The sequence below is a fragment of the Triturus cristatus genome, chromosome 11 (assembly GCF_964204655.1).
Source record: "Triturus cristatus chromosome 11, aTriCri1.1, whole genome shotgun sequence".
Classification (NCBI taxonomy): Eukaryota; Metazoa; Chordata; class Amphibia; order Caudata; family Salamandridae; genus Triturus; species Triturus cristatus.
In genome coordinates, this window is record NC_140594.1 from 431933301 (window position 1) to 431948146 (window position 14846).

A 14846-nucleotide genomic window follows, 5' to 3' on the forward strand; every position below is an offset into this window, starting at 1 on the left:
AAGGGTGCCAGTGTTTCCGAGGCCTTGTGCCTCTGACACAGAGATCCTCTCAGTGCTCTTTTTCCATAAGAGCTGTTTGATGTCTCCTAGAACTCTGTGAGACTAATCTGCTCCTCAGCACTTAATTTGTGCCCGGTTTTGCAGTGCTTAGCACTTTATTTATGGCAGTCTACCACATGATGGCGCTGTCTGTATATTTTTTAACACAACTTGTGAACAAAAAATTCAAAATGCTCATAAAAGTAAATGTGAGCGGTCCAGGTCATATTAACACTGCTATGTGACTTGCCATTGTTAACATGTCACGCTGTTGTTGTGTGATGGGTATTATTTGGCAGTGCTGGCAAGGAAAGTGGATAGTGCAAACCCCAGAGGCCTCGTGAGAAATACTGTGGGTCCTGGGACTTAAATGTTAACAAATTAGGCACTGCTGCTCCTTGTTTTCTGGTACGAACTTTCTCACCTCACAGAGAGATCACTTCTGAGCAGTAGACAAACTATCATGTGTGATTGTTTGTCTGTTGTTTTCCTGCTTTACCTTCATGCTGTTTTTGTGCTATCTTCATAGCTTTCCATGCACACTTCCAGCTCCCTATTCACTGCCTGTTCAAACCTGCTTCAGTCCTCAGCTTCTGGCCTGCTTCCTTTCCAACCTTCAGGTACTCTCCTGATTATATTACGTCACTTCTCAGGGAATACCTATCCCTACAGAAAACACAACAGCAGTCATCCAGTTGTGTCTCATTCTCATTCAGCTGGTCTCCTGATATATTGTTCCTTATATACACCTATAGATTTATCCACCAGAAAAACACAACTCTATAAATTTAGCCTCAAAACTAATCACATTAATTATCATGACTGCTTTTGAAGAAGATTATTTTGAGGTATTACAGGCAGAACAAATGAAATCATAGAGGCTTGTTTACTAGCCCCTTGCAACACTTTTAGCATAAAGAATGTACCAGGTTGCGCTCTAGTTACAAAGTGATGCATCTAGGCAGATGCGTCGCCTTGCGCCCTGCGCCACATTATACCTGCGTCAGGTATAATGTGTGCAGCGTGGGCGTTCCCATGCCATAAAGCCTTGTACAATCTACAAGATTTCAATGTGCCACTTCTAGGACGCATTGCGTAAAAACCTTACGCCTGCTTGGAGCAGACGTAAGGAGTGATGCAGTGGAATAAGAATAGGCCTCCCCATGCATTGCTGTGGTTTACATCAGGTTTATGACGCAGCCCCAGCAATGCGTGGGTTTTGTGCCGACAGATACGTCAGAATTTCTGATGCATCTGTCAATCCTTGCGCCATGGTGCGCCGTATTGTAAATACGACGCATCCATGGTGGTGCAAAGATTTCTCGCAGGCGCAAGGAAACTAGCGCATTGCTGCTTTAACACAGCAATGCATCACTTTCTTGTAAATAAGCCCAATACTGCCTAGGTTCTGTAGCAAAACAACCCAAATTAAATACATTGATTCATAATTTTTGAAAATAAACATTACATTTGTTTGAGGCTTGTATGCACTATCATTGGAGAGGGCCACTTCCTGGGTGATTTTCTGTATTATAATTCTGTTTTTGACCCTTGATCTTACTTTTACCAGAATGTGCTATTTCATTCAGACAGATGTCCCATGTTTTGAATCACAGTTCGTAGCTGGGTCATACCTTTATCTAAATATACCACTATTTTGAACATTTACTAATGCTTTGCATACCTTTATTGGACTGTACCACTTCCTGGGGTAGGATTTCTGCATGTGGTTGTTGTTCAGTGTCCGGGGCGAGGGGAACTCAAATTCCTGCTCAGGCATTTTGACGCGCGCGTTCTTGGCCTTTTCAAGTTTGGCGCCTTCCTCAGTGGAGCCTTTCTCTCCCCAACGAACCTAAAATATATATTACACACTTATGTATTGGTGTCAGCTGATGATATTCTGTGCAAGTTCAAGGAGGGAACATTGGACACCAAGGGCTGTAAAATTGTCTAATCTGAGTGACATTCCTGTCTTAGGTTAGGCGAAGAATACATTTCGCCTCCAAGGACCATTAATTCTTCTACATAGAGATGCTGCTTCCATGAGCAGTAAATTTGGAGGTTACCAACATTTCAACATTTGATACACATCATTGGAGGAGCTAGTGACATCTTCAGGCTTTTATTTTGCCCTTGGAAATTGACATTATTTGTGTGATTTTTATATACCAGCAGGACTACATGCATCTATATGCAGAGGGACTACTTGGACAATTGAAGACTGGAGCTACATATAGAAGCATAGAGCAGCATAACAGTATAGGGACAGAATGTTATTACAGTAGAGGTACAGAGTAGGACATTGAGCAGCAGCAAAAAGATTGCTACAAAGCAAGGCCTTATTTATAGAAAAGACCAGGATCACATACTGTACATGGGGACAGACGACACTAAAAGAAGCCAGTTTCCAGGATCCAACTGACTGAGCCAGGATGCAATATGGCATTCACGAGAAGCCAATTGGTACTATTTAGAATGTCAAGGCTGGTTCCTGCTGGATGCACACATAGCGATTTGGCTATTATTACCTCCATTCTTTTAATGCCTCCGACTCCTCGGCCGCCATAGTACGACGCGTCGACTGTTGGCCATTTCTTCTTCGGCAAGCCATCATCATCTTCCTCCTGTGTGAGATAAGTAAAGTCTTAAAGCAGAGACTCAGAATAACTTCTCTTTCAAAACTGTGTCAAACTAATAACAAATTAAATAGTTATTACATTTCTGTAGTACTCCTGAAAGAAGGAGTCTTTCTCAAAGGTATTTAACATTTCGACACATAAGCAAACCTCATCTCCCACCAAAGTTCCTTCTGGATGAATGTTTGATGTTGAAAACCAAAAGAGTCTCTAGGAGAGAGGAAGGTGGGGGTAGTGCTAATCGTGCACAGTAAATTTGCAGTTTGGCTATTGCCCTCTTTAAAATATCCTTCTTTTCAAATTGTGCCTTGCAAGCTGTTGTATCCTAAATTTACCTGGACTGTTGCACTTCTTTTTATGTATCATTATTGGTTTTTACTTATCGTTACATTTGCGGTACATATCTGCATACAACTTTCTTCCTTTGTTGCCTTTTTTGGTACAGTACACTTCTTCAATATCCTTATTACCAAACTTGTTCTTACATTACAAAAACATCTTGTAATTGTATAGCATTTCTTAATTTTGGCCTATAACAATGTCCACAGTTTAAAGCAGGAGTGATTCTCCGTCTTTTGTATAGCATGTGATACCCATGTTGCAACATTTGCAACCCATTTACAACCAAAAACCAAATAGAACGTAAAACATGATTAAACATATTAACAACACCATTCGAGGTTGTTGACTCTCTTTTATCATACTTCACTCTGTTTTGTAATACAGTTAATATTCAAGACATCTAGCTGTATTTTTAAGCCAGTGTCGCTTATTGTGGGCGTATTCCTGGTAATCTATTTAGTTAATGGAGGGGGTGGTATCAACATTTTTGGGGGGTTCCTGTTGTTTTGATATAACATATTCATTTGCGGCAATAGAATCTCTACATTGTGCTTGCTTATTATGAGTTATCCCCCAATCTTATGTTTGTGGTGGTCTAGTCTGCTATCAGGATGTCGTGGTGGAATTGTTTATCAGTTTGGTCTCTATGGCAGTAAGGCATGCTCTCCAGTCTGGCATATTTTTAACATTTGTGCTTTCCAGAGTGATGTCTTTAATTCTCTCCACTTCGGCTATTAGGGCAGTGCGCAGGTCATTAAGCCATAGGGAGATCGAGGGCGGCTGGCATGCCTTCCAGCTCATGGCCAATCATCGTTTGGCTACTGTTGGACTTGGCCCTTTTTGGCTAAAGTTCCCTAAACTTTTTGCTTTCCCCCTAGACCTTTTTTTTGACATGGTGTTGTCAACTTAGATGCTTTGGGCACTTTGCCACTGCTGATCAGTGTCAAAGTGCAAGTGCTCCCTGTGTAAAGTGTAATGGTAATTGGTTGTCCATGATTGGTATGTTTGCCTTACTAGTAAAACCCTAGTAAAGTGTGCCAGGGCTGGTAATGCAAATGCTCCTAGTGGGCCTGCAGCACTAATTGTGTCATCCACATAAGTAGCCTTAAAGAGAGAACTCAGGCTTGCGACTGCAGTGCCTGTGCGCAGTTTGTTAAACTGCCATGTTGTCCTGACAAGTGCACCCACTTGCCAGGCCTTACCCTTCCCTTTCTATGCACATCAGACACCCCTATGGTAGGTCCAAGGTACCCCCTGGGCAGGGTGCAGTGTATGTGAAAGGTAGGATATGTACTGAGGTGTGTACCATGTCCTGGCAGTAAAATACTCTCCATTTCGTTTTTCACTGTTGAAAGGCCATCTTGCCCATAGGACAGAATGAGGAGGCTGTGTAATATGTTTCCAGCCTATCTTCCCAAAGGCTTAAGATGGAGAGGTGAAGTTTAGTGTGCCTGAACTCACAATTCAATAACACATCTTTTTGTGAAGATGGTTTTTGCATTGTGTGTTTAGAAACCACTCTTTTAGAAGTGGCTGGGTTTTTGTGCTCTACCATTTCTGTGTGTCTCTGCCTGGTTCTAGATTGACTGTCTGGATCTGAAAGTGATAGGATCTGGGAAATGTCTTGACCCAGGGGAGGAGATGAGACAGCAACAGTCTGACCTGCATCTGGTGTAGGGGGGAGGAGTAGTCCCTGGAGGTGAAGAGGCCTGAGTTGCTGCCATAAAACAATGGCTCCATCTCCTGCTGAGTGATTAAGGATACAGACCCCCACTATCAAAGGAAGAATGTGTCACTGGCAGGGAGACAATGGTTTGGACAGGGGTCAGTGCCCCCCTGAACTCAAAGATTTCAAAGACTTTGAGTGGTATAACTATGAGAGCTGAAACCCCTGGATTTTGGATTGATCAAGACTGAAAAGGAATGAAACTACTTCGTGGTCAAGAGGAACCTCTGCCAAGGAAGAAACAGCTGAAGAGACTGAAGGAAAGGACTGACCCTTGCTGTGTGTTCTGGGGTTGGCCTGCAGTTTGCTGATTTAACCAAGGAGAGGCAAAGGGACTTTGCTGTGTGTTGTGTCCCCCTGCTTGAAAAGATTTTGCTGTGTGCTGTGTCCTGAAGTAACTTGTTCCCAAGGGCCCAAGGAGAGCTGGCTCCCTGTTGTGAAAACTCAGGAACACAAAGGTTTCCAGGTGTGTCTCAGCAACGCTGTGTGCATGTGCTTTTTGCAGCCTGAGCCCTTGGTGAGGCTTGTCCTGTGATCGTGTGCACCCGGCGTCCAAGTAAGTCTCCGCGACGCTGTGTGCGTGTGCTTCTTGTAGCCTGAGACCTTCGTGAGGATTGCCCTGTGATCGTGCACACCTAGAGTCCAAGTGAGTCACAGCGACGCTGTGTGCTTTGTGCAGCCTGAGACCGTCGCAAGGATTACCCTGTTATCGTGCACACCCGGAGTCCAAGTGAGTCCCAGCGACACTGTGTGCGTGTGCTTTATGAAGCCTGAGACCTTCGTGAGGATTGCCCAGTGATCGTGTGCACCTGGAACTCAAGTGAGTCTCAGCGACGCTGTGTGCGTGTGCTTCTTGCAGCCTGAGACCTTCGTGAGGATTGCCCTGTGATCATGCACACCCGAAGCTCAAGGGAGTGTCAGCGACGATGTGTGCGTGTGCCCTGTTGCTGCCTGAGATCTTAGTTATCGCCACTGCCCAGAATCCACAAAGTCACATCGGAGGCCCAAGTCGCGAGAACAGGAGAGGAGAGCGAGGTAACACACCCCAGGTAACGCGTGTCGCCGCCTGGGGCGGGCTGCGGGCTCAGAGAGAGACGCTCTTGGCCTCTCCCATTCTTGCAGCGCGAGCCTCTGCTTCAGCTCGTACCGGGGCCGGAGTGCGGAGCTGCACTTTGGTTTACACCATACCCGTGTTGGGGGCATATGTTGGCGGAAGCTGACTGCGAGTCAGTACGAGTGGCAGAGAGACCGTCTAAAGCACCGTGAACGATGCTGGAGTGTATTACGCATTGCATTATTTTTGCATTATGAACTGCCTGATTGTTGCATTACGCATTGCACTATTTTGCATAACGAACTACCTGATTGTTGCATTACATTGCATTATTTCTGCATTACAAACTGCCTGATTGTTGCATTATGCATTGCATTACTTTGCATAATGAACTGCCTGATTGTTGCGTTATGCATTGCATTATTTTGGCATTACAAACTACTTGATTGTTGCATAACGAATTGCATTATTTTTACATTGCGAAGTGCCTGATTCTTGCATTACAAACTGCATAGCATTGCATTAGGACTGCATTGGATCATCTAGAATTGCTCATTAATATCCCCAGAACCTACAAGGGCTAGCTGGCCTATTAACCGGCCAGGAGGAATATTACAAATATGCATATTTGGGATTTATATTGTGTGGTATCATTGTATATCTTTTTATATAAACATATACTTGTTTTTATGAAACTCGTGTGGAGTCCATTTGTGGTGTCATCATTGGGTTACTGAGAGCATGGTTGCAAATACTTTACACACTTGCCTTGAAGATAAGCCTGGCTGCTCGTGCCAAGCTATCGAGGGGGTGAGCAGGGGCTTTCTGAGTAAGTATCCTTCCTTTCCCTGATCTGGAAGCAAGGGTCCTTATTTGGCCTAAGGTACCTGCCTTAGCCAACTAGAGACCCCCAGTTCTAACATTGGTGGTCAGCGGTTTGGGATTTGAACGTGTATTTGCAAAGTCACTCACAGTAATTGGTGTACATCACTAGTAGTGCAGACCACAACGTAACCACATATTGTCTTTTGATATTTGGTTCTATTTTTGAGCGACCTTTAAGCCACACATCATGTTTCAGAGGAGTCAAGTAGCCAGCGAGGCTGCAGAATTAGAGTTCGACATTGAGGCATTGCTTACCTACAAAGTTGATCAAATGAGGCAATTCTGCAGAGCTTTGGGATGTCCCATGAAAGTAGCGCCAAGAAGGAGGAGCTGCAAATGTCCTTGGGGGCCTGGTGGGAAGCCAAAGGGGCTCAGGAGACAGGTGATGTTGAGGTGGATGAGGATAACCCAGGGAATGGATTTGGTCCACAGGATTCGCCAGTGGAAGGACCAGCCTCTGGGGCTGGTAGTTACCATTCAGGGAGGAGTTTTTCACCAGAGTAGCTGGAGGAAAACCAAAGGGTCAGAGATCATGAGTTGGAGGTTTTAAAACTTAAAACTCTTGCGGAAGAGGAGAAGCTGCTCATTGAAAGTGGAAAGCGAGCAGAGGAGAGGAGAGCAGGAACGCTCTCGCCTTGGAAGAGGATAAGATTCTCTTAGCTCATGAGTTAAGCATGAGGGAACTGGACATTAAGGCTAAACAGGTGGAGTACAGTTCGAATGGTGGCAGTGCACAGCCAGTGCCAAGTGTGGATGAGTTCAAGCGTGCACTGGATGATTGGGTGTTGGTTAGCATGGCAAATGATTTGAAGGGGTTGCTCAATTTGGCCCCCAGGGAGCCTAGGCTCAGTAATTGTTTTCCAGGATTGCACCAACCCGTGTTATGGTGCGAGCTCTTTGATTCCCGGGAGCTGGCACAAGAGCCCGACTGCTGGTCATGGGTCTAAGGGTCTGAGGAGGCATTAGAGAGGAAAAAGAAGCGAAGTAGAGTAGTTAGGTCTCAGAGTAGTGGGGGGGGCATGTGGGCTAGCGCCCTGTCTCAAAGGAGAGGGAGGGAGTGTGAGCAGCGTCCCCAGGGGTTCACCACCCCACCCCAGAGACTGAAGGGTTCTTTAGAAGATCAACAGGTGGGAGGCCTAGTCCCTACTTGCTGGCTGTGTGAGGAAAAACACCTAGCGTCAGGAGGGAGTGGGGCGTCTATAACCAGAGCTCCCACGGTCCTGACGTTTGTGTGTGCCATTCCTACATGGCAGGCACAGAAATCTAAATGGAAGGTTAAGAGAGGAAAGTGTTCCTCAGTGGAAAAACCCATGGGGCAGTGCCCAGCCAGTAGGGCTAGGTCCCGTAGAAGTGACCAGGGTAAACCCACCTCTCACCTGGAGGGCAGGATAACTGGAGACAGTATCCTGACCGATGGGTCTTCCAAGGGTACCGCTCTAGGTGGGAGTTGACAAGGGACCAGCACCCCTGGAGGGCCCCCGACTGCCAGGAAGTACCCATGGAGCAGCACAGTTGGCCCAGGAGTAGTGACCAAGAGAACCCCCTGGGGTCAGGAAAGCATAGAACAAGGAGGAGGGTGTCCCTGCAGTAGCGGGCCTGCATCCGTGTTCTATCGCCCCAAGCAGGGAAGGGCATCAAGGTAGTTCATTGGTCTACCCTGGCTTTAGGCTGGGAGGGGGTTGTGTTGGACTTGGCCCTTTTTGACTAAAGTTCCCTAAACTTTTTGCTTCCCCCCTAGACCTTTTTTCTTACATGGTGTTGCCAACTTAGATGCTTTGGGCACTTTGCCATTGCTGATCAGTGTCAAAGTGCAAGTGCTCCTTGTGTAAAGTGTAATGGTAATTGGTTGTCCATGATTGGTATGCTTGCCTTACTAGCAAAGTCCCTAGAAAAGTGCACTATGTGTGCCAGGGCTGGTAATGCAAATGCTACTAGCAGGCCTGCAGCACTAATTGTGCCACCCACACTAGTAGCCTTAAAGAGAGAACTCAGGCCTGCCACTGCAGTGCCTGCACACAGTTTGTTAAACTGCCATGTTGTCCTGACAAGTGCATCCACTTGCCAGGCCTTACCCTTCCCTTTCTATGCACGTCAGACACCTCTATGGTAGGTCCAAGTAACCCCTGGGCAGGGTGCAGTGTATGTGAAAGGTAGGACATGTACTGAGGTGTGTACCATGTCCTGGCAGTGAAATACTCTCCATTTCGTTTTTCACTGTTGAAAGGCCATCTTGCCCATAGGACAGAATGAGGATGCTGTGTAATATGTTTCTAGCCTATCTTCCCAAAGGCTTAAGATGGAGAGGTGAAGTTTAGTGTGCCTGAACTCACAATTCAATAACACATCTTTTTGTGAAGGCGGTTTTTGCATTGTGTGTTTGGAAACCACTCTTTTAGAAGTGGCTGGGTTTTTGTGCTCTGCCATTTCTGTGTGTCTCTGCCTGGTTGTGGATTGACTGCCTGGATCTGAAAGTGATAAGATCTGGGGAATGTCTTGACCCAGGGGAGGAGGTGAGACAGCAACAGGCTGGCCTGCATCTGGAGTGTAGGGGGGAGGAGTAGCCCCTGGAGGTAAAGAGGCCTGGGATGCTGCCATAAAACAATGGCTCCATCTCATGCTGAGTTATTAAGGATCCAGGCCCCCACTATCAAAGGAAGAAGTTGTCACTGGCAGGGAGACACCCAGAACTGGTTTGGACAGGGGTCAGTGCCCCCTGAACACAAAGACGTCAAAGACTTTGAGTGGTATAACTATGAGAGCTGAAACCCCTGGATTTTGGAATTGCATTGTACAAGGCTGAAAAGGATTGAAACTACTTTGTGGTCAAGAGGAACCTCTGCCAAGGAAGAAACAGCTAAAGAGACTGAAGGAAAGGACTGACCCTTGCTGTGTGTTCTGTGGCTGGCTTGTAGTTTGCTGATTTAACCAAGGAGAGGCTAAGGGACTTTTCTGTGTGCCGTGTCCCCCTGCTTGGAAAGACTTTGCTGTGTGCTGTGTCCTGAAGTAACTTGTCCCCAAGGGCCCAAGGAGAGCTGGCTCCCTGTTGTGAAAACTCAGGAACACAAAAGTTTCCAGGTGTGTCTCAGCGACGCTGTGTGCATGTGCTTTTTGCAGCCTGAGACCCTCGTAAGAATTGCCCTGTGATCGTGGGCACCTGGAGTCCAAGCGAGTCTCAGCGACGCTGTGTGTGTGTGCTTCGTGCAGCCTCAGCCCTTAGTGAGGATTGTCCTGTGATTGTGTGCACCTGAAGTCCAAGTGAGTCTCAGCGACGCTGTGTGCGTGTGCTTCTTACAGCCTGAGACCTTCGTTATTGCCACTGCCCGGAATCCACAAAGTCGCATCGGAGGCCCAAATCACGACAACAGGAGAGGAGAGCGAGGTCACACACCCCAGGTAACGTGTGTCGCAGCCTGGGGGGGGGGGGGCGGAGTCGGGGAGAGACGCTCTCGGCCTCTCCCATTCTTGCAGCGCGAGCCTCTGCTTCAGCTCGTATCGCGGCCCGTACTTCCCGAAGAGTGGTAGTACTGGGGCCGGAGTGCAGAGCTGCACTTTGGTTTACACCATACCTGTGTTGGGGGCATATGTTGGCAGAAACTGACCGCAAGTCAGTACGAGTAGCAGAGAGACCGTCTAAAGCACCGTGAACTCTTCTGGAGTGTATGATGCTTTGCATTATTTCTGCATTACGCATTGCATTATTTTGCATAACGACCTACCTGATTGTTGCATTACGCATTGCATTATTTCTGCATTACGAACTGCCTGATTGTTGCATTACGCATTGCATTATTTCTGCATTACGAACTGCCTGATTGTTGCATTACGCATTGCACTATTTTGCATAATGAACTACCTGATTGTTGCATTATGCATTGCATTAGTTTGCAAAACGAACTGCCTGATTGTTGCGTTACGCATTGCATTATTTTGGCATTACGAACTGCTTGATTGTTGCATAACGAACTGCATTATTTTTCCATTGCGAAGTGCTTGATTCTTGCATTACGAACTGCATAGCATCGCATTAGGACATCTAGAATTGCTTATTATTATCGCCAGAACCTACAAGGGCTGGCTGGCCTAATAACCGTCCAGGAGGAATATTACACATACGCATATGCTGGATTTATAACGTGTGGTCTCATCGTATATCTTTTTATATTAACATATACTTGTTTTTATGAAACTCGTGTGGAGTCCATTTGTGGTGTCATCATTGGGTTACTCAGAGCGTGGTTGCAAATACTTTACACACTTGCCTTGAAGATAAGCCTGGCTGCTTGTGCCAAGCTACCTTGGGGTTGAGCAGAGGCTATCTGAGAAGGTGTCCTTCCTTTCCCTGACGTGGAAGCAAGGGTCCATATTTGGCCTAAGGTACCTACCTCAGCCAACTAGAGAACCCCAGTTCTAACAGCTACTACCAATGCTAAATCTATAAATTTGTTCAAAGCTTTACGTTTGGATATTCATTTGGTAATCCTTATTATAAAATGTAGCCTGGTCGCTTGTAACATCATGTTGGTGGCTTCTGTTAAAATGGCGCTATGTCTGTCCAGTATGCATTTATATGTGTTAAATACATTGGTCGAAGTGCGCAGGATCGGCAGGGCACGGCGTGCCCCTACTTCTTTAATTTTTATAAAATCAATTCCCCTAATTTTTCATTTTTTAAATGAGTCCACGGATGGCAGAAATAACCAAGGCCTATATATAAGGCTAGGCATTCCTAGCCGTTTGGGGACTGGAGGGTGGCCAGAGACAACAAGTACAGTGTCCACATCTCCTGCTCTGCCGCTGGCAACTGCCCTCCCCCTCTTTCGTCCTCTTATTCCCTCTCTTTGTGTTTCACTCTTCTCACTTGCTGAGAACAGTAACTTCCAGGAAACGGATGTTACCCTCTCTTTCCTCTGCTTTCGTTTATTTCTTCCTCTGTGAAATGGATCAAAAAATCAGAAAAATAACTTTTGCCACAAATGCCATCTTTTTCTGACATTTTTCTATTCCAAAGTCCAGCCTCAGGATGGTTAGAAATAAAAGGTTCAAAATAAAAAAAATAAAAATAATGAAAGAAAGCAAGACAGAGTGGTCGCAAAGTGGGGAGATTGATTTTGTTCACACCCAAACACATTAGCGCCACTTTACAGAGTGTGCCAGCGAAGCGATACTTATGTTTCTCGTCTTTCTTTGAACAACATTGTTTTTCCCGGGTGGATGAAGTGCACCATCCCTGGAGGGACCGCAATACCCGGTTGATGGGCGGATTGGAAAACAAAACGTGTACTGCGGCTCTCTGTTCACGGACGTGGTCATTTTAAACTATACTGCTTACGTTTTGTAAGGATGTAAGCAATGGACATTGAAATGGGTCCCTTCCTGGCCCTGTAGTCATGTCCTTAACTTTTGAGGCAAAAGCACTCACTGATATCTGAATAATGAGTGCAAAACCATTAAGGTAACTATCTTGTTTGTTGTCCTGCTTACATTTCACATACATTACACATACATTACTTAATCTTGCATTCGCTATGAGTGTTTGCTTTTTCCAGGATGTTATTGCTTTATTTTTTTTCAGGCAGCATATTACTCTTGCCTAGTGCATAATGTGAATCGAGCCGCATCCAATTGTTTACAGCGGGGCACAATTGGGTTGTAGCTGAGCTGAAGGCAATGCAAGTTTCTCTCAGTGGGGCAGTAACGTGTTCAGTGGGGGAGAGTATGTGGCACTATGGCCAGAGCTGCCGAATTTGGAACTAGGGAACTAGGTTCAGCCTTCATGACCAGTCCTCCAGACCACTCTCTTGAGGGAGAACATTTCCATGCTAGACCTTAGAAGGGCCCACAAGACTGTACAAGCCCTGTTGTCTTAGCAACAGCAGGTGGACCCTAGCTGTAGCAAGTGTGGGCTAACCATGAAAGCCTACCCACCACAATCCATACTGAAGTTTACCTTCAGTCTTGCAGGCAGGCCTATGAAGCAGCACACCCTAGCCTAGAGCAACAGGTCACAGGACCCTTGAGGCCAGTCCGCCTCACCATTTGTTCCCTGCATTGGCCTTGCTTCAGCAGTAGTAGCTGCAACTCAACAGGGATCAGCAATGCACGATTTGCATGCACACAAAAGTAAGTTCGCAAACTTTACAGTCTCTGCTTCATGCAGGAGCACTTTTAACATGGGCTGCCTACTGGAATTATGCATGCAGCACCAGAGGACAAAATTATGCCTAAGTGTTGACTAAATTATGCAGCAAAAGAAAGGCTGTAGCATAATGCAGTATACTTTCTGATACTTTATTATTTTGACATTTTTACACATAATAACAGTCTCTGCAAAGAGTTTGCCTTATTAGTACCAGTGTAACATACAAATGCAGCATTGAGAAAGGTGACTAATGTTTGCAAAGGGCCATGGACTTCATAGCAACACAAGTCACATTTTTTAGTAACTTTTGATCCATTTGAGAAACAAACAATGTATTAGTTAAAATAGTCAGATTATGGAGCAGATGATTTATTATATGGCAAGTATGGCAGAGCCATAATTATGTGGAAAACTTTTGCAAACTTGGATATTTTGCCATTCATGTTTGAACTGCTCTTGTGGAAAAATGGAGGAGAAGTTCTAATGACAGAAACTCCATGGCTTGGAGACATATTTGGGACATTCTGTGATTGGAAACGTATCCCACTTTGTGAATGTATTTTAATGTCAATAACTCATATTAAACCTTAAATAAACATGTGTGTCCTTTAGTAGAATTAAATAACGGAATAAGCTGTAACTGGTCAGTGAAATGCCAAATCCAAAAAATTGGAATGTTGTGCTCTTTCTGGCAACGCCTGTGACTCCACCCACTGACCCAATTATCATGTTATTCCCGCCCTTTGATTCTCCACCCACAATTCCCCTACCTTTATTTCCCCACTTCGACCACTGGTCAAGACCATACCGTATGTGTAAAAGAGACCTCAGGGATGTCACATCTAGGGCAAATATCCGCTGTGCCTGGGAACATTTGCGCTATCCTCTGCGGATTTAAGTATGTGTGGTGCAGGTAGTTAAATTGTGTGTACTTTAGTCTTGCATTGATTGAAATGGTTTTCGAGATCCCTAAACATTGATCCCATTGTTTATCAGTCAATGTGACTTCTAATTGGTGTGTCCCAGTAATTCCTTAATTTCGTCAATGGTGAAGTCTTCTCTTGCCATAATGAAGTGTACATCATAGTTATGGCATGGTGTGCTGCACTGTGAGTTAAAGGTGGTGTGCCGCACTGTGAGTTAAGGGCTTTTGGAGCAAGTTGAGGTAGCTGGTTTTTCCTGTGTCTGTCCCCAGTTTTTACGCACTCGCTTCATCAGTGAGGCATTTAAGAGAAATGTGTCCACTGGTGCACCATAATCTTTCATCAGCTTTTCGAATGTGCCTACATTTTTGTGTAGGAACATGTTGCTCCATATGTTGAAGCCTGCGGCGTCCCAAACAGCCAGTTCAGATCTAAGTCTCTGTGGCGCGTTTCATTCATTTGTCTCAAATGGTAATGCTGGTGCATAGGGGGTAAATAATTTTCTCTTGTGTAGGTAATATTGCCAGTTAAGGCGTGCCGTGATCATCAATAGATTATTTTGATTCCGAGTTATCTAATTTTTTTCCCACATTAACCACTCTAAGACCAGAATTGTGCGAGGTGGGGCAGGGCAATTTCCCAGTTCTGAGAGATTTTGTTCAGCTAGCCATTTCATTGGCTATTGCAGTGGGGCTGCTGCACAGTAGTATTCGGAGTTCGCACTTCCAAGGCCCCCTTCTGTTCGTGGTGCATACAACTTTTTGAGCAAGACCCGCTTTTTATTGCTCCCCCAGATCAGGGTCGACTGGATTGACCTTATCTCTCTATATATTTTCGGTGGTACTTGCAGAGGAATCGCAGCAAAAAAGTACAACAGTCTGGGCAATAATAGCATCTTATAAACAGTGATACAGCCCTTTGGGGAGAGTGGTAACCCATCCAGAAGGGTAAAGAGGTTCTTGCGCTACTGAACGCCTTGCATAGGTTCCCCTCTAGGAGGTCCTTGGCATGGTATATTTGTACCCCCAGGTATTCAAATGTATTGGAAGACTAGGGGAGAGGAGTGGATGGGAGTGCCCCTCTTTGGACTGGTGTTAGGTAT

At 45.5% G+C, this 14846-nt stretch overlaps 1 protein-coding gene across 2 annotated transcripts in view; it reads right to left on the reverse strand.

The window, feature by feature from the left end:
- Window positions 1–14846, reverse strand: part of ANTXR1 (ANTXR cell adhesion molecule 1) — a 493093-nt gene that overhangs the window by 68683 nt on the left and 409564 nt on the right. For both annotated transcript variants that reach the window (XM_085636306.1, XM_085636307.1), the window contains exons 15-16: window positions 2568–2663; window positions 1724–1891 (exon numbers count right to left, since the gene is read on the reverse strand). In XM_085636306.1, the coding sequence (XP_085492432.1) occupies window positions 1724–1891; window positions 2568–2663 (264 nt within the window). The remainder of the gene's footprint in view (window positions 1–1723; window positions 1892–2567; window positions 2664–14846) is intronic.